The 21,234-nt window shown below is 34.1% G+C and overlaps 1 protein-coding gene across 3 annotated transcripts in view; it reads left to right on the top strand.

Moving 5' to 3' along the window:
* LOC112052439 (collagen alpha-1(XVII) chain-like) overlaps positions 1-21,012 on the top strand; it is an 86,533-nt gene extending 65,521 nt beyond the window's left edge. For 2 of the 3 annotated variants that reach the window (XM_024091516.2, XM_052885730.1), the window contains exons 12-23: positions 1,376-1,519; positions 2,406-2,495; positions 3,372-3,606; positions 4,446-4,514; positions 5,154-5,269; positions 5,982-6,074; positions 8,101-8,217; positions 9,008-9,138; positions 10,181-10,360; positions 11,676-11,819; positions 14,607-14,687; positions 15,505-21,012. In XM_024091516.2, the coding sequence (XP_023947284.2) occupies positions 1,376-1,519; positions 2,406-2,495; positions 3,372-3,606; positions 4,446-4,514; positions 5,154-5,269; positions 5,982-6,074; positions 8,101-8,217; positions 9,008-9,138; positions 10,181-10,360; positions 11,676-11,819; positions 14,607-14,687; positions 15,505-15,580 (1,476 nt within the window). In that variant the 3' untranslated portion in view covers positions 15,581-21,012. The remainder of the gene's footprint in view (positions 1-1,375; positions 1,520-2,405; positions 2,496-3,371; positions 3,607-4,445; positions 4,515-5,153; positions 5,270-5,981; positions 6,075-8,100; positions 8,218-9,007; positions 9,139-10,180; positions 10,361-11,675; positions 11,820-14,606; positions 14,688-15,504) is intronic. The other variant, XM_052885731.1, reaches the window with a different exon arrangement.
* Positions 21,013-21,234: the final 222 nt, after the last annotated feature.

Genomic DNA, 21,234 nt, shown 5'->3' with positions numbered 1-21,234 from the left:
TAAAATGGTGGTAAACAAAAAAAACCTTGGCTGAGTTTGTTGTGGGCTCTTCACAGACCAAGGCGCGTTTGGAACCCTCGTAACTTTAGTTTTAAGTTTTCGACTATTAATACAACCATTAGATTAAATTAAATTATGACATAATCTTGACCTTTCAAAAGTGCTTGTAAACTAAGCCTAATTGAAATAAATGAATTTTGAATTTTGACGAGTTTGTATATTTCTTTGTTCGCTTGAACGCACTTATCTCAGGAACTACTGCTCCGATTTAAAAAATACTTTCAGTGTTACACAGCCCATTTATCGCTATACATGTTACTCCTACGGGAACGGGAACCACGTGGGTAAAACCGCGCGGAGTTAGCTACATTCTTACCGTCAAACTGGACTTTGACATAGAGTTTGTCTAAATCCTCTATCCTGCTGTGATCCCAATCGCAAATCTACAGCAAATATTCTACTTTCTCTGTTGAGCCTACATAATAAGGCACGCCAAAATGGATTGTTTCGTATTATGAATTCATCCCACGTTTTTCTCTGAACCTTCGTATCTCCCGAGAAATTCTAAAATATTGCTTCTCCAACAATCTCTAATAGAGTAGTACAATAAATTTATCTTGAAACATCTGGAGCTTTTCCTTTTCAATACAGTTACCTTGGACAGCTTGAAATAGTAAATAATGTTGGAAAAAGTTTATTATTATTTTATTTCGTCTTTGACTTAGCTAGTTTAGCTTTTGATATCAAGTTCAGGAATTGAGGGACAGGTCAAATCAAGAGGAAAAGTTAATTACTTTTTTGCACGCATTTCTATTATCTATGATAATCTAATTTATATAAATAATCTAAATAAAAATACACAACCATTTATGAGAAACGTAGGTAGGTACTCTTTTTTAGGCATTTCATTTATGTAAGCTTTTTATATTCGAATAATCCAAATTAGAACATTTTTTTTACCTCAAAGGAAAATTTCGTCTCTCATCTAAAATCTTAATAATCTCGTGTTGAGATTATAATACATAACAAACTCGTACTTCAAAGCGTAAACTTAGCCTGGCTTATTATCAAGTTTCAAGGAGAATTAGGGGTTTTAGAAAATCAAATCTGCCAAAGTTAATCTAGCTACGAGTATTATAGGAATTTCTCGACACTTGTTCACTAAACTTATTTCGTACATAACATGTAATATTCGTACGCTCTTTATCTAACCCTCAATAGCCTTTGACTTCTAAAAAAAAAAGAGAAGTAAAAACTATTCCATAACACAATTGTAGTGTCTTTATTATATCAGCGCTTCAGCTACTCAATCATCTTTGACAATAAGAAAGTTCTATAATCAAACGACTTTAATAGACTATTTATTTCTATAAAGGGTGATCCAGGAGATACTGGTCCAAGAGGAAAACGCGGTCATCCAGGAGCACCGGGTCCAAGAGGGCCACCAGGCTTGCCAGGGCCTCCGGGCGTTCCTGGCACGAACGGGCCTTCGGGCGACATTGGGTTGCCAGGTTGGACGGTAAGTTAGTCTGTAACAAATATAATACATTATTATTTATATTAAGAATATGTTACATATTCAAATTCGTCTAAAATTCCTCGCGTTCAAACAGTGCCAGTTGCTAGTGTTTACCTACGAACCTGAGACTTGGTTGCTAACAGGCGATGCAGCGAGTTATTTTTGTATTTTCTCTGCGTAATCGAATCATGCACGTGGGGTCCCAAGGTGCTGGAATGGTGACCGCGCACCTGGAAGCTCAGTGTTGGTCGACCCCCCACTAGGTGGATCCTGGCGCTGGATGCTGTCCATGCAAGAGACCCGCAGTGGACGTCCATCGGCTGATAATAATGATGATGATGATGTAACATATTGATAGGACACTGCACGCCGCTCATCCAAATATCGAGAGCAGAAACTAGAAACCTTACTTATTGAAACTGGTTCTTTTATGTAGGTATGAATTTGTTGTTTCAGTGTAATATTACAAACTAATATGGTAGTCGCCTCAGATATAATCATCTTTATCAACCCATATTCGGCTCACTGCTGAGCTCGAGTCTCCTCTCAGAATGAGAGGGGTTTAAGCCACGCTGGCCCAATGCGGATTGCCAGACTTCACACACGCAGAGAATTAAGAAAATTCTCTAGTATGCACCTGCATACTAGAGAAATCGTGAGGAAACCTTTTCTCACGATGTTTTTCTTTCACCGTTTAAGACACGTGATATTTAATTTCTTAAAATGCACACAAGTGAAACGTTGTGCATACCCGGGCCGGATTCGAAACAACTCCTTTCCAGAATCGGAGGCAGAGGTCATATCCACTGAGCTATCTTGGCTGCCAGATATAATATTGATGCATTATTTGTAAATTCCTAAAGCGTTCAATATTCGCCTTTAATAGGGTCCGCCGGGCGCACCGGGTCAACCCGGCCCACCTGGTTCTAAAGGCGAAAAAGGAGATTCTGGCATCCTGCCAGCGACTCTTGAAAAGGTAAGTAGCTCACTAACGACGCGGCTTACGACAAAAATTTGACACTTAGTTTTTTTTTTGTAAAACCCCAAACAAATACTCATTTAGAAACTAAAACTCGCTATGTGTTATACATATCTAAACACCATGTCTAAGTTTCGTCTGTGTATAACGGGAGCATGGATAGAAGGGGATGGATGTGTATATACACTTTCGTGTGTATTTTATGTGATTTCCTGGATTTTCCTGAATTCCACGTCCCATCTCGTCCAAGTCGAAACAAGTCACATACTCGTATGCACCGATCTTAAGCCCTCATTCGCACTAGAGCTTTTTTAACGGACGTAAAAAAACTTAACTTAAATTCATACTATATCTAACGTTTTTTAAAGTCCGTTAAAAAAATTCTCGTGCGAATGAGAGCTTAGGTATAGTTTCAGAAAAGTCGGTTATTTTGTATTTTTGTGATTATAATTTAGTAAATGTTGCTGATGACAACAATCATGCCTAATAGAAAAATTATCATCAGTTGCCTTTTCGTTTGGTCTTTATTATCAACCTATTAAAACGAACCTACTGTATGATATCCACTGGTAGGCACCGAATAACATTTGTTACATAAAATCTCAATTTCGTTTAAGTTACTACTACTAACTAGCATACGTCAAAGATAGTGAATTAGCTTGGTATATGTATGTACTTATCTAGAAAAACTTACCTTATTTATTTAACTAAAATATGGCTATCCCTTGCAAGTTAATGGCGTGTTGTTTTTATGCAACAAAATGTTTATAAAAATAAGTCTAAGAATTATCTCACACCTAATTATTCCAATTTACTTTTGAAAACACCTTTACACGGTATCAAATATGTAAAACCACATTAATTTTATTGAAGCTAAAAGGTGAGAAGGGTGACCGGGGGTACGACGGAACACCGGGCTCACCGGGGAAAGACGGGGCCAGGGGACCCCCGGGTCCATCCGGCCCGCCGTCTGCTAGCGTGCAGTATGTCCCCGTCCCAGGACCGCCAGGCCCCCCGGGGAAACCCGGCCCACCCGGCGTTGTTACCGAAGCCACAATCGACACATTGACTGATAATCCTGGGATTAATCGACGCGTACCTGGCACAGGTAACCAAATTTAAATTAAATTTTTAATCTTACTTCGTACAATTTGGAATTACTTCGAGGACTTCTGTTTTACGATTTTCATTATTTATTTTTATCTCCGTGATAGTACTATAGTTTCTTAATGTATATTTTTAGAAAATTTGTTTTGCTGGTGTTTATTATTATTATATGAATAAATATTATTATTTATATAATAAATATTATAATAGATTTTAATATACTTACCAAATCGTGAAAACTTACTACAATCTTCATTAGTATAAAGAGTAATAAGTATATAAACAATACATATATTCGTTACTATTTAATTGTATTTTAATATCATTACCTACATTTACGTAAATAATATATTAGAAGGTATGATTTCTTAGATTTAGATTAATATTTCATAATAATACTAGCTGACGCCGCGCGGTTTCACTCGCGTGGTTCCTGTTCCCGTTGGAGCACGGAGATAATATATAATCTATAGCCTTTCTCGATAAATGGGCTATCTAACTCTGAAAGAATTTTTCAAATCGGACCAGCAGTTCCTGAGATTAGCGTGTTTAAACAAAGAAACTCTTCAGCTTTTTAATATTAATATAGATAACTAGCTGACGCCGCGCGGTTTTACCCGCGTGGTTCTTGTTTCCGTAGGAATACGAAAATAATATATATCCTATAGCCTTCCTCAATAATTGAGCTGTCTAACACAGAAAAAAAAATTCAAATAGGACCAGTTCCTGAAATTAGCGGGTTCAATCAAACAAACAAAAAACCTTCAGCTTTATAATATTAGTATAGACTATTATTTTAAAATATTTGAAACTTCTAAGACTTCATCTCTCTTCTAACAGACAAACCTCAAGATCCGCTGCAAATCCTGAGGAACTTTAACTTGATGCAGTATAAACAAGAACAGTTTGGTGAGCTCATATATTACTTAGTTTCTATGTGCTCATTATAAAATAACAATACTTGGGTTGTCTATTCCTTAGGGGTAATCGATTTTTTTTTTATTTCATAATGTTGATTTTACACTCCAACATGGTAGGTACTCTTAATAATGAATAGCTTTCTGTATTCCTCAGTAACGAGCATTGTGCTATGACCTCAGACCAATTATAGAAGGACCTGTATCGCACTCATAGTCACGAACAAAATTGTCTGTCATTTTCTGGAAAACGAGCTTAGATTTGGTATATATCTTATACTAAACTAGAAGTTTTTGCCCGTTTTTCACACAATTCAATTACACAAAAAGGTATTTGTACGGAGCTCTTTAACCGACGAACACGATTACAACTAATTAACATCGATTCTATAGAGACAGTTTTTAAAAACGCTTTAGATCGTTGATCATATACTTTGACAGAAATGTAATGTCTCGCGAGGCAGGTCCTATACAATAATTGGTCTGAGGCTATGACCCATATAAAATGCATAATTGATTCAGCATGAAAATTTAACTCAAGATTAAAGACAACACAAACGAAGATGTTCTGTATTTCCCAATTATTTCAAATATATAATAATATTGTGTATTTTCTTTTGTAATTGGAAAGACTCAGGTTTCCGAAATCCTCAAGATTCACTCAACGGGAACGTAGGCTTAGACGACGAAGACGGCAGAACTATGGTCGGAACGGTTTTATTCAAATCAACGGATTCATTAATGCGGGTAAGTCTCTACTGATTATTATGAAACAATACAATAATAGTGGCTCTTAAAACTAAAAATAAACCAATCGAGTGTATTTAATTATTTCAAATTCAAGCAATACCATACATCTAACATTAAACAATATAACAATTATACTTACTATAGCTTGGCGAATTCATTCGTAACACTCCCGATGGTCCGCGGGGGCCGGGAGGGGGTACCGATGCTCCGCGCGCACGACTTCATACCCACGCAGTTCTTCCCCTCCCGTCGCCCGCAAATCATGGGAGTATCATCAACGAACTTGCCAAGCTATCGGCAAAGACGTACCGCCAAGCGATTTAGCGTTCCGGTACGATGCCGTGTAGAAACCGAAAGGGGTGTGGATTTTCATCCTCCTCCTAACAAGTTAGCCCGCTTCCATCTTAGACTGCATCATCACTTACCATCAGGTGAGACTGTAGTCAAGGGCTAACTTGTAAAGAATAAAAAAAAAAGCTATAGTTACATTTTATTATAATGATGCAAGTTATGGAAACCCAGTTTGGGCGTAGCCTTAGTTATCCAATAAGTGATAGGGAGACCATATATTGTGGTACTGTGACCATATGTTGTGGTAAACTATATTTATGAGCAAAAAAATTGAGATTTATGATAAGTGCCAATTTATAATTATGTGATTACGCCATCTTAATCCCAATTGAAACTTAAGCCTTTTATTTTTGTACAGCTTGGAACAAATATCCCTCGTGGAACACTGGCATATGTTCTAGAAGAGCAGATATTGTTGATCAGAATCAACACTGGCTGGCAGTATGTTTTAGTAAGTTAAATTAATTAAGTTAGTTAAGAAAGACACGAACAAAATAAGTTCCTTAGAGATCATACATTGCTAGAACTTACAAAAATTGCTAAATTAACGAAATTCATTAAAGAATGTTGTATTATTTTGTTAAAAGCACAATTATATTTTATAATTAATCAAATTTTAAAAAGTCAATTTTTATATTAGTGCTCAGTTTCTGAATGTGTGATGCAAACTGATATATTTATAAAGTTCGATAAACATATTTTTTTTTGTAAAAAATATTTTATGTAATTTTGTTAAAAGCACATTTTTTTACAATCAACAAAATAAAGCAAAGTTTAGGTCAAGATTTGTAAGCATATCCAGTTTCCGAAAGCGTAGTACCTACAAATGTACAAATGATTAGTTTTTCTTACATGCAACTACGCAAATTGTCATAATTATAGTTACTGTCATGGATCGATGATTTAATATTTTTTCTATAGAAATATTATAATCGTTTTATTATGAAATTGTATAGCTATAACACTTAAAAGCTAAAAGATAAATCTTAAATAGTTTTCCTTTTAGCAAATTAATTCGAGAACGAAATTAATTTAATCGAAGATTAATAAGAAGTTTCATAAACCGGCAGCTGCGTGAAACTACATTTAATTGCCAACCTGCGGTTTGCCGTTTGGTCGATATTTTAGTTCATATATAATATATTTCATAATATAATATCTTCCGCGAAAGCTACACAGCTTTTAATATGTAATTAATACGCATTTGTGGACGGATAATTGGAATACCGGTTCATAATGGCAACGGCGGTAAATTAAATGTATACGTCGGGGAAAACAATTTGATTTTCATAATTAAACATTCGTTTACTTTGTCATTCTTCCGCCGCAAAGCTTTTTATTCTTTATTTTACGGCTTTCGGTTTCAGAAAATTCATCTTGGGGATCCGAGTGTGACGCAGAAAGGAAATCTTAAATTTAAAATTCCGCTTTCGCCTCCAAGGATACGATATCAACGAAAATGTGATAGCTCCGACGCGACTTTAGGTTGTCAGGAAAATATTGCTTATCTTCTGAAGAATTTTCCTTTGGCGGTCCTGAGGTTGCTTGATTTTTCTCAAAGACACTGATTTGGTCGCCATAAATTTTTAATTTGAACGTATTACTCAGCGTTTTCTTTTCTAAAAACGGACGGAACGTATTCGGTCTCGCATTAAGAGGGTTCCGTACAAATATAAAATTCATCAAAGTTTTCTCTATCATTAATACAAGAAACTTTGGTATACCCAATAAAATATAAATCAACTGAAGAGAAAAAAAAAGAAAAGTGTGCGTCTCGACACTCTCGACACAAGCAGAGACAAGTAACAACTTAAACTTGACGCTTCCACGTAACGCGTTACAGACGTAGCCGTTTACCCTCCCTTGAGAAGTTATCATTTTTAACTAGCCTAGGCACTTTACACACAAATTGAAAATAGAAACAAAATACAGGTTCGTAATGAGTCCTCAGTCTACCTACTGAGGACTCATTACGAACCTGTATTTTGTTTCTATTTTCAATTTGTGTCATCTAAGAAATGCGCCCCACTATAAGTGGTGCGTATTTCTTAGATGCATATAGATGGGATATTTAAAGTTATTATTGTTAAATAATAACTTTAAATAGTTTTAGAAACTAAAAAACACGCTTTTAGCATGCACAAAAAATTACAAATATTGGATTTAATTAACGTGTCCGTGTCGTGTAATCCATATCATAGGGGTGGATTTCAAACAGCCAGTCCGCCATCTTGGGGAGGCCGCCATATTGGAATGACGTTTCTTAGCTAGTCATGTATTGTTATCAGAACTTAGAGCGTGTGCAAAATTTCATCCTAATTGAAGGCCGGAAAGTGGGTAAGGGTGGGAAGTATTTTCTTACATAGTTACAAGTAATTGGAGAGGCCGCCATATTTATTAAGTTAGCAGAGTATGGTATAAGAATATCTAAATGCACAGAGCCTATTTATAGGTAATATTTTCCATTTCTTGTGCAGCTGGGATCATTTCTGAAGGTTCAGTTCACACCAGGTGGTCCAACTTTGACACCGCAGAGTATGGTGGAGACGTCCAGTTCAGGAAATCAAGCAGACCTATCTGAAAATAAGCCCGTTGTAAGTACATACATCATGTATAACTTTGATTAAACGTGTAATTATATTATAAAAGAAATGTGAATAAATAGAAATATATGGATACACCTCATTAATCCCTCGTTTTTAAATTAGAAGGTAAAATTAATACTTTCGCTACCCCACTGATTTTTCTGTACTTTCCTCTAGTGCGGTACGAGGTTTATCAACCTCGTAACTCTTGAACACGTTAAACATACGAGGTCAATTGACCTCGTAGCGCAGCGAACGTGTTAATTTATTTCATCTGAGTTTTAATTGACTTTGTATTATTAAAATCAACGTCAAAATTCATTTAATTCGATTACGTTTAATTTACGAGCACTTTTGAAATGTCAGCAAATAAGCTCCTTCCCCCTTGTTACCCGTGCGCAATAACTTGACACCCGGCTACAAACACAGTACAAACATCATTCGAGCCAGGTGTCAAGTCAATCCGCACGAGCTGTACACTAACAGACTTCAAAAAGAAGAAGAGGTTTCTCAATTCAACCGTAGGTATACCTTTATATTGTATATAAATTATTTTTTTTGTGTTTCATATCAATACGTTCTTTTAAGTAATATCACTATTGCATCGTATGGACGCATTTAAAAGACTAGCTTTCCATTCCATTTCCATATGACAACTTTTTTGCTTCACATCCGTCGTGCATTTACAGCACAGTTGTGAAACCAGGTAAAATAATTTACATATTATTATGATAATCCAAGGGCTTATAAAAAAAATATTTCTTTTGTTCGGTTCTGTTGTATTCATTTGTTTCAACAGTTACGCTTGGCGGCTCTGAATGTTCCTTACAATGGGGATCTACACGGAGTGAACGGTGCCAACTATAACTGTTACAAGGATGCAGTCAAATCAGGCTATGGCTCGAATTTTAGAGCGTTTATATCGTCAAGGTACGTAAAAAAAGGTTTTGACATTTTATATTCTTTTTAGATAAAATATGTATTATGTACTTTTAGCGGACTCAGAAGTGGATTATAAAAATAAGAAAACCAATGTCGAACTAAGGTTATGATTCACAGCATTTGTCAGGACAACTTTGGTGCTCTAGATTCTGTGCACAGAATCTGCGACTGAATGTGGTAATTTTGTGTGTATTTTTCAAGATTTACCATTTGAATTTATAAACCCCATAACCACCCCTAAATATAATAGGCAAAATGTATTTTAACATAAACTTAAATGCTTCAGTTACTTTTGAAAGAGCTTAATCTTATAACTAAGATATTACTGCGCCAAAGCTGAGATTATAATATTGTTAAAATCTTCAAACATTATCTCACATCAAAGCGTAAACTTATTGCGCCTCATTATCAAGTTTCAAAGGTGTTTTTGAGGTGGTATTGGAAATTGAAACGTGCCAGGGCTAATCAACATTTTCGATGTTTGAAGATTTAATTATTGAGGTATATTAATGTATATTAATAGGTATAATAATTTAAAAAAAAAATAACAAAATGTTCTAATTTTTTTTGTTTATAACAACATCTTCCACTTTTACTATTTGTAGTGCGTAGTTACTTATTTGTCCGGACTGAAAAATCTACAGAGAAAAGACAGGAAGATAAGTTATACTTTAAAATGAACGTAACAATTGTCATGTAAACTGATGTTATAGACCTATCAAATCCAGATTCAGGTAGTTACTAGTAACACTGTTAGACATTTTTTTATTGAAGTTAAGCTAATTGTTTTTCAGTTAATTACTAAAAGCTGCATTTATATAACAAAAGCTCCTTCAAAATTAGATCAAAAGTTTTTGCGGCTAAATTGCCCATGTACAAACAGGCATCCCTACAAACACTACACCCGGGTTGAGTCAGTCAATCGGGCAGTCTGTCAGTGTCGTTCACCGAGGGAGGAACGTAAAAATCATAGGTCGGAGACTAGGAAAGTAGCAAAATATTATATACCAACTAAACTTTGTTGTTATAGCGAACAATACATTGACAACTTTGTGAGATGGGGCAACCGAGAGATGATAGTTGTGAACACTCGCGGCGATATCCTGTTCAACTCGTGGGACGAGATGTTCGACGGTTCAGGCGCTTTGTTCACAAACTCGCCCGAAATATACAGCTTCGACGGCAAGAATGTTATGATGGATCTGACGTGGTAAGTTGACAGTAAAGGACACCACAACAGTATGAAAACTATACCAAACGTGCCAGGGCTAATCAACATTTTCGATGTTAGAAGATTTAATTATTGAGGTATATTAAGAGGTCTAATAATCAAAAAAACTAACAAAATGTTCAAATTCGTTTATTGAAAACAAAATCTTCCTAGCACACCTCCATTTTTACTATATGTAGTGCGTAGTTGATTATTTGTCCCGACTATAGACAGTTGAAATATAAACAAAGTGGACTTTTTAGTTTTGACGCGGAGTCACAGGCTACTCGATGTTTTCGTTTACTTTTTTTTACCTAATTCTCCCTACTTCCCGTGATTGAGCGGCTCAGTAGCTTTTGTTTTAGTTGTAAAACTACCAACAGGGAAAAGGGAAGAGTGAATATCCAGTAAGTAAAAACTATAAACTAAACCTTTGTGGACTGACTGCCAGTAAATTTATGTTATTAAACTATTGTCAAAATTTATATATTTTGTTACCAGAAATAGGTATTTTACGTTTATGGATACATAAATAATATATTTTGAGAAAAAAAGACTCATTTTGTTACAGGAATAAGTTTGACTGTTTATAACACCTGAAAAAGTAGATTTTTAGTCTGAAAAGTACCATTATTTTTGATTATTTTTCTATACTTAATTTTTAAGCACGTTACTTTAATATTCAATCAGTTTTAAAGCGATCTTATATCAATTTTCTCAAAAAAGGTGTCTGCATATAGGAGCCTGTGAGACTGCACAGTAGTGTTAACAAAAAATAACGTCCATACTTAAAGGTCAAAATAAGGCATCTAGTTTACGATGATAATATGATAATGATTAATGTACCTCAGATTGTTAAGATTGCAAATTCCCTTTTCGATGATTAAAAATAGTATTCTCTATCTTTTTCAAGAAAATTTATTATACCTGGAGGTCCTCTGTTCGATCTCCGGCTGGGCAAATTGAGGTTTTCTTAATTGGTTCAGGTCTGGCTGGTGGGAGGCTTCGGCCATGGCTAATTACCACAATACCGACTAAAACGTACCGCCAAGCACGGCACGAGGTCGTGTAGAAACCGAAAGGGATGTGGATTTTCATCCTCCTCCTTACAAGTTAGCCCGCTTCCATCTTAGATTGCATCATCACTTACCAGGTAAGATTGTACTCAAAGGCTAACTTGTAAAGAATAAAACAAAACATAAAATTATAAAGACTTCAAGACACACATATTCTTAGCATTTTTAACGTAAGTCCTAGTAGGTTCATTATTTTGGTTTTCTATGTATTACTAAACCTTGACTTATTAAATATAAAGGCCTACAAAGGCGGTATGGCACGGAACAAGTCAGAGCTACGAACCATCTCAAGACGTGTACTGCGACTCGTGGCATAGCAACAGTCACACCATGTTCGGGCTCGCTTCCTCGCTGAGATCGAACAAACTGCTCGATCAGGAGACGTAAGTTACTTTTTATATATATAACTAGCGGACTATAAATAGCCCGTGACTTCGTCCGCTTTTAGACCTCCTTAATCCGGCCCTGTCGGTCGTTTTTAGCGAATATCTTATCTTCATCATCATTAGCAGCCGATGGACGTCCTCTGCTGGACATAGGCCTCTTGCATGGACTTCGAAACAGAACGGTCGCGAGCCCCCAGCATCCAGTGGCTCCCTGCAACCCGCTTGTTGTCCTCAGTCCATTTAGTGGGGGGTTGACTAATATTGCGCTTTCCGGTACGGGGTTGCCATTCCAGCTCCTTGGGATCCCATCGGCTCTTCGAACCATGTGCTCTTCTCATTGTCACTCCATCTTCGCGACTCGCTGAGTTATATCAGTGACTTTGGTTCTTCTGCGGATCTCCTAATATCTGAATCGATCTCGCAGAGAAACTCCAAGCATAGCTCGCTCCATCGCCCGCTGAGTGACTTTGAGCCTTCTTATGAGAGCCACAGTTAGCGACCAAGTTTTAAAATAGGTCGATTGTGTTTTTAGTATCGTGTAAATAACTTTAAGCACTTGAGAAAACACATCTTGAAATCACAGGCATACACTCCAATTTTTTTATATGTATTGGTGACTATGATATTGATGTATAACTCGTGCGTATTAAGTTGACACCTGTCTACTAAACACAAACAAACACAGTACAAACATCATTCGAGTCAGGTGTCAAGTTAATCTGCACGATCTGTACACATTGACACAAAACTCTGACAAAACATGAAAATAAATTGATACAACAGTTTGTTAAAAAGACTGTTAGACTGACCTATTCCCAGAATATGACATGAGTCAAACGTTACTTTTTTTTCATCTACCGGACGTCCGCAACTTTGGCCGCGTGGAATTCAATTTTTCGTATAACTTTTGTTTACAAAATGGGTCAGATTTTTTAGAAAATTGTTTTTCATGCGCTTTTCATCTATTGTACAGGAAATCCAGAAATCCAGAAAAAAATTGTAAAAGAATTACATGACTCGAGATGTTTAACCATCGGTAGGGAGCAACCCAACAAGCTTAATTTGAGTACATCGAAAAGAACTCAATAAGTTTTTGGATTGCGTTTTTCTCCTAAACTATGAATTTTACAATCAAGTTTATTTGACAAAAAATGTAGAAGACATTCTCATCTACAAGTCATATCATTGAGGTACTATTATACGACTTTAAATACGGAAGGTAGGTGGTGAAAATTAGACGCCTTCACATTCCAAAGATCGACAAACTGAAAAAAGCAATTAAATCTTAAGAATTAGAAACCGGTCTAGATTTCCTGTACTATAAGTAATATCACAATGTAAGTTTGCTAATTATATTCAACTCGCATAATAAAAGAAAAAAAAATCCTACCTACGAAAATTGAATGAACCTGTTGGCTTTATACACGTAATTGAGAATTGGATGCGAGCCAAGTTGCTGAAGTTCCTTTGGAAATATCTATAAAAGTTATAACTTCGATTGCAATTGGGACAGTGCCGCACTCATCTTTGAAATGTACTCCAGCGATCAGCCATAAGGCTTTATTAACTAGACTTATGTAACAGAAAAATACCCAGCGACGCTTCTGCGACCCCAAGCGTATTTGGGTCGTCTGATATTCGCAAATTTTTGATCTGAACATTTTTTCTTATTTCTTTTTTACTAAGTTTTCTGTATTAAGTATTTTGATATTCAGCGAGTAGTATTACAGTAGATTTCATAGACGTTGCAGGGACACCAATTACCCGCTGAGTGTCGAATTCTCAAACGCATGGAGTTTAAATTCGACCCTCAGCGGGTGAACGATCCCCTGGGGGCACCCCCACAACATCTATGAATTTCACTGTTAGAGGATATCTATTACTAAGATCGGCATGTAAGTATGTAAAGTCATAGTTAGTACTGCCATCAACCAGCAACGCACACCACATTACCGTCCCGTCCATGCACTTACAGCTCGTGCGGATTTCCTTGACACTGGGCTCGAATGATTTTTGTATTGTGTTCGTTTGGTTGTGTTTGGTAGCCAGATCTCAAGTTAATGCGCATGAGTTATACGAGTGCATTTTATGTTACTCGTATACCTATTGATTTTAAGTTATTAAGGAGACAAAAGCGCCTTTGAATGGCTCAAGTAAAGTCATACTTGTCGCTGTGTCTTTTGAATTTGGATAGATATGAAATAATACCTCCAATTCAACAGGATTCAAATCACGTTACATTTACAACGTTGTTATTTTCTAGTATATGTGACACATAAAGTTATAAATACTGTTAGATTATAATCTATATCGCGAGATTGTGAATTGTCGAAAGATTGTGAAGTTCATACATACTTTTAAGAACTGGTACTTGAGTGGTTCAGAAACCAATGGTTAGTATAAGGTTAGGTATTGTTTTATTTGTACGCTACAATCTACCGAATTGTAGACGTTAAATTGTAAGAAGTATGTTGTGGTTTACAATCTTCCGACAGTTTACAATCTAACGAGGTAGATTATAATCTAACGGTATTTACAATTTTTGACATATACACTTTGATTGTGATCTCAAAAATCTATCCTTTCTAAATCACTATCGTGAGTAGCTCTCAATTTAAATCAATTGTATTATCATTGCATTGTTGTTGGAGCTTCGTCATAATAAGATATGATAACATTGATATTGCAGTCAAGTGTGTATGCTATCACGTATTAGTAATCTTAATTAATACCTGCACATTGTACAATGTACATAATTGTATTAAATGGTGCTTTACTGCTCAGGTACCCATGCAGTACTCGGCTGGTGGTGCTATGTTTTGAAGCCACTTCAGTGATCACTTTGAAAATAAAAGCACCACTGCAGTAAGTAAACAATTTTTTGGTCTACAGCGGCGAAGAGTTCATGCAAGCCGATTCCCGCCGGGTTACCTTTAAAAATCCATGCATATTCATTGTTGTAATTGAGAAAACGGAGTTTGTTCACACTGTATGAATTTCCTTTTCTTTGGGACGGCTTACCTTCATCTGAATTCCATTTTTCGCTACTGCTGGCCTATGTCTTACTTTTACATACGTAAAATGAATTTAAATACCTAACTTTAAGCTAAAAATGCATTGACATTGACAATGATTTTTAATTTTTGTTCAACATCAATTAAATACAAGACGTTTGTCACTTGTCTTATGCTGGATAAATTTGTGCTTGATTAAAATCATGCCTGACGAATTCTCAAGTTAGAGGTCATTGCTGATATAATTAACAGCAATGAATTCTTACTTGGGAAGCTAGATTACCTAGACAATGCCTATTCACTCTTGCTTTGAAAGATAACTAATAATAATTGGGAGAGAATATTGATGTCAGAACAGTCAGACATTCTAAGACATAGCTGAAACATCATTTGAGTTTAAGTCCTCGAGCAAAAAACGACCATTGAATCATCAATGCGCCTTTTGCATTTAGGACCCATTGAAACTGGCCGGGTATTTGGTTTGTTTGTCACAAATTCTGCATAAACGGTACTCATTAGCACGTGTCAGTAGATACATTTGATACAGATCAACTGGAAATCAACCACGTAAGGACGCCAATATTCGCGTTTCAATTTACTAAATAGGAAAATTCTAAATTAAAAAAAAAACAACGACAAAATATGACTAACATACATGTGTTCTTTAGCAGGTATCCTAAATCAGACAAAAAACACTTTCTGGAAGACATCGAAGAACGAAACGAAACAACACATAATTTATAGACAATTAAATCAAATTAATAACCATTTAGTGCTATTGTGGGTATTGTACATAAAGTTTACCAAAAAATCAAGAACGATTAAACACAAATGAAAAGGAAAAAAAAACAATAATTTATTTATATTACCACCAAAAAGTTTTCATTAAACGAATTATTACTTTGTTATTTGTAACTCTTACCATTTAAAATGTCCCCAATTAATTCAAAATGAAACATTATTCATAAATACAAAACTGGAACAAGTTTAATTACAATAAATCCCTCTTCAGTAAAATACATGTTTTTGAGTATCAATGCACATCGAAATAAATTACAATTTATAATTGAGGTTTTGCTGGCAGCGCAACAGAAGCACAATATCAAAAATGACATCCAAATGTACATTTTGTGGATTTTTCACTTAATGTGCGTTTTATTTAAATTTAAAAATAATGACTTTTTTAAAGCTACTACTCTATGTAACTTAAAATGTAAACAAGAGTTTGAGACAAGTTAAATTAAAAAGTCTTTTTGCCTGTTATAAACTGCATATTGAAATATTAACTATGGATGGTCGTTCCTATGCCCATCATAGCATTCAAGGGTTAGTAATAAGCATATTGTGAAGACTGTAAATATAATAATTTGTATGTAGGTAATGAAGTTTCTAAAACAAATCCTGGTGGAGCATAACGACAATATAAAATCATTAAAAAAATTCACTTTTTTGTTATTACAGAAACATTTTTGCAGTAGGTTATTACATAAGTTGGTAGTACAATGTTTCACCTTATCAGATATGCAAAGATTACTATATTGTATGATTTCATTTACAAAAAAAAAAATGTTTATATGTGCGGTTTCCAACCACCTAGAACCTACGATTATTAGTTAATGAAATTTTGCTGACTGGTAGTAAAATAACATTTCAGTGACAGATGCACTTGTCATTTTGCTGACTGGTAGTAAAATAACATTTCAGTGACAGTTGCACTTCTCATTTTGCTGACTGGTAGTAAAATAACATTTCAGTGTAAGTTGCACTTGTCTTTTTGCTGACTGGTAGTAAAATAACATTTCAGTGACAGGTGCACTTGTCATTTTGCTGACTAATAGTAAAATAACATTTCAGTGACAGATGCACTTGTCATTTTGCTGACTGGTAGTAAAATAACATTTCAGTGATAGTTGCACTTGTCATTTTGCTGTCTGGTAGTAAAATAACATTTCAGTGACAGTTGCACTTGTTATTTTGCTGACTGTTAGTAAAATATCATTTCAGTGACAGTTGCACTTGTCAATTTGCTGACTGGTAGTAAAATAACATTGCAGTGACAGTTGCACTTGTCATTTTGCTGTCTGGTAGTGAAAAAACATTTCAGTGACAGATGCACTTGTCATTTTGCTGACTGTTAGTAAAATAACATTTCAGTGACAGTTGCACTTGTCATTTTTAGAATTAATCCTCCGACTACATGTAGGAAATTTTTTGGTTAATTTTGATACCAATTTTTTTTAATAAATTTGAGTTTGGTCACAATTACCTAATATTATTTGTTTAATATCCCAGAGTATGAATTAATAAATAATTTCAGAATTTCAAAATTGAATTGAAAAATTTCGTTAAAAAAATCTGTGTTTATCATCGTCTCAAAAACTTAACTAAGACGCAATATTATAAAAATCAGTCTATCAAAAATAGACGGCGTACGATATTAATTATGTTACTTGGTCTGTCATAACTTAACAGTATACCTGCTGCGAGTAGGTTACCTAAAAACTTCTGGCCGAACTATTATTAACCGTCTACTGCTAATGGTAAGTAATTTAGTCAGGAGTTTTAGGTAACCTACTGGGCAATATATTTTTTCAACATACATAATTCGATATAAAACATTTTTCACCCAATATAGGGACGGGTAAAGGTTGTTTCTTATTAGGATTTCTCACAATGGATACGTGACAAAAACAATTCACTCTGTTTAAAACCGTTCTGAGTTCTTAATAATGAGAACAAATTGCAAAAGTTTAAAATCTACTTATGTCGTAAATCAGAATAATATATAAGTAAAGTGGTTTAATTCCAAGTAACCCGTATTAAGTTAGACCCTAAAACTTTGTTTAAACTTACGGCTTAGAACAAGGGTTAGAACTTACTCGTAATTTTATCTCCAAGGAGGACTGTAATGCGAAGTTATGTAAATTACACTTGCACAGAATAAATTTACAGATTTTATGTTGTTATCTTTAAATTTAACTAATCTACGATGAATAACAGACTTTTTTCCGTTCTCTGTGTGTATAGTTTTTTCTAATTTTTAACACTTTCAATTTCTTTTTTAATTTTAACGATTCGTAGTTGAAAAGTTTATAGTATTATTTTGCATAGTCGTTACATTATAAGACATTTTAATCGGTTGGTTGGAAACCGTGTCCTATTTAAGTCAGCCATTTTTCGAATTATAGTCGTTTTGTAAATATAGATGGCTTTTAAAAATTTTCTAAAGTATTAAAAAATATTATTATAAAGAAACAACAACTGCTGTATAGATAGTGAAATGTAACTCGTACGTGGATGTAAATATATTCCTGTTAAATAAATTTAAATAATAATTATTATAATGTTTTAAAGACTACTGCCATTTTCAGTAGTTCATTTGTTTTTAGTATTTAAACTTTGATATAACTGTTTATATTTTCCAAGTATAATTCAGGTTGAGATTATTTGGAATTGCCGGTTATTTAAAATACAAACTCCTTAATGTATAATTTCCCTAAAATACGTCGTGGAAAATGATATAAAAATACCCTAAAAATCTTACATAATCTGTAACCTTTTGCAGTCATGTTACTGTTTATCTGGTAAAAGATTATAAAATTAAGTTTTACACACAGATTAAAGGCAGACATAGCATACGGAACACGGCAGTTATGCAGCCATTCCAAAGTAAATTTAAAAACGAAAATATTTGGCAAAGGTCTAAATTATTTGAAGAGTTAAGCTGAGAATTTGAATGTGTAAAAATGTTAAAGATTTATTGAACCATTTTTCTTTCTTTCTGAGTATAGTAGAACATAATATAATAACACAATTTGCTGGTTTAAATCCTACTTACTACTAATATTATAAACGCGAAAGTTTGTATGGATGTTTGGATATTTGGATGTTTGTTACTCTTTAGCGTCGCTACTACTGAAACGATTTGGCTAAAATTTGGAATGGAAATAGATTTTACTCTGGATTAACACATAGGTTTCTTTTTATCCCGAAAAAATCCATGGTTTCCCGAGATTTGCGAAAACTGATGATTTTGATGACAATAATGTTTGTTACTCTTTCACGCCTCGACTACTAAATCAAATTAGCTGAAATTTAGTATTAAGATATATTATGACCTGGATTAACACATAGGTTACTTTATATCCCGGAAAAATCCATGGTTCCCGAGGGATTTGTGAAAAACTAAATTCCACGCGGACGAAGTAGCGGGCGTCCGCTAGTATTAATATAATTTAAAGGCTTAACACCTATATCTGAGGTAGAAAGATCAATGCATTGTAAGAGATTATTGTTCCTGGTGCCTTAATGGACTTTACTCAAAAACACATTGTAGTGGTGAGCTCCTATTCGTATAAATAAACGTCACAATTATGATCTGAAGTTGCTTGAACTTCAAGTTCGATTTGAACGTCTATTATTACTGGTTCTAGTTTACTTAACCTGAAAGGTAGTGTTCTGTTATTTCTACCTTTAGGGGTGTGGATTTTCATCCTCCTCCTAACAAGTTAGCCCGCTTCCGTCTTAGATTGCATCATCACTTACCATTAGGTGAGATTGTAGTCAAGGGCTAACTTGTAAAGAATAAAAAAAATACCACTGTTGAACATTTTATTACCTTCCTAGGTAGGAATGTGCTTGATCAATAATATTTGTCTACAGAGCTGTTATCGGTTTGTATTCTTATTATTGTTTTGTGACTTCTTCATTTACATAAATTTTAATAATTAAATTTATTTTTCCGAAAAATCGCAACCTGGATATTGCTGGATATAAAATATTTATTATCATTTCACAATATTTTTAAAGAATTTTAAAAGTTACGGATTTTAATGTGTACGCATCGACATCGACTGGAAATCCATCTGTATTTATTTGAGTGTGTCTTTATCACCTACAATGAATTGCAATTGTATAAAACAATCCAAAATACGGCAGTGGACCGCAATATAATATATTTCATACAGGAATTTAAAGATCTTTTCCTAAAACATTGAAACACAAAGATAAAACAACAAAATCAAGTACAAAAATCTATAGCCCACTTAAGGGCTGGATGATATTGATGTTTTTTTTTATATTTACTGTGAGAACAGGTGAAGAGGTGAGGAGGAGGATGAATATATTAACATATCTACGAGTATAATATACTCTATTCGATTATCTATTACGTAATAGTATATCAATATCATGTATGATTACACATATATATATATATTTTTTTTTCAGGTTTGATGAGATAATTTTTTTTTTAAATAGAAAGAAGTACCCCAATTCAGATGGATTTTCGAAACGATGTTGAGTATGGTTTTATAGAATGCAGATTGCAGATATCTCTATCTTTTTGTTAACTATTAATCTGAACAACGCATACGGCCTAGTTGTTAGAGGTTTCAGGAAAATTATAATATATCTATGCCGACAAATGTTATTTATTAATTTTAATTTAATTTTATAAATAAAATGTTTTATAAATATTAATTACTGTGATAAGGTTGAAAGCATACAAAATACGGTGATTGAATGTTAATAAGAGGTTTTACTGTTCAATTAATTATAATATATTATGAGTGTATTGTGAATGCTTTTTATGGACGAATGGAAATTCTGTTGTATACAAGAATAGACATTGGGTAAACTTTAGCGCTGTATTTTTTTTTTATATTTTACTACACTTTTCTAAATTCCAAAATGTATACTAAGTTAAAACATCAACCCACATTTAAGTTTTTAAAGCTGTACAAATAAAAAGTGTATCAAGATATTGGATTAACTAGTTTTTGCCTTCAAGAAGAAGTTTTTGTCCTACCAGGCTGTAAAACGGAGAGAAAGTTATTTATTAATCTTTGTTAATTTATAGGGCTATATATAGCATCTACAATGGGCTAAGGAGGCAGAAATATTAAAGAAGTATTTGGGGAATATCTTTTGTGTACTCCTTAAGATATTTATGTGTACATACACAGCGTATTTTTTTTAAATTTTATTTATTGAACGTGCATTCCAATGTCTCTTCTAGTATGTTACTCATATCAAATTTAGTGTTTTCATAATATTATTGAGAATGTTTGCCTAACGATGTGTTGTTTTGTTACTTTTATTCAAATATTACGTTGAAAAATTCTATTGTACTTAATAAGTACGTTTGTTTTTTTTTAAATAAAATGGTTTTTTAATGTGTTGTTTTATTACCTACTTCACAAGCAATTATCTTGCTTTGTGCCCATAAATGGTCTTTAGTACATTTTTTAAAGTCAAATTAAACATAAATTACATAAATTTCTGAACTACCTAGTTGGTCCTGCGGTTAGCCTTTGTGGTTTCGGATCATGAGATCCTGGGTTCGAATCCTGGGTCGGGCTGAGTTTTCTTTGTTAGAAATTATCAGTTAAAGTTCT

The sequence above is a fragment of the Bicyclus anynana genome, chromosome 15 (genome assembly GCF_947172395.1).
Source record: "Bicyclus anynana chromosome 15, ilBicAnyn1.1, whole genome shotgun sequence".
NCBI classification, from domain to species: Eukaryota; Metazoa; Arthropoda; class Insecta; order Lepidoptera; family Nymphalidae; genus Bicyclus; species Bicyclus anynana.
Note: the sequence above shows the minus strand (reverse complement) of the source record. Positions and strands in the feature narration are given on the sequence as shown.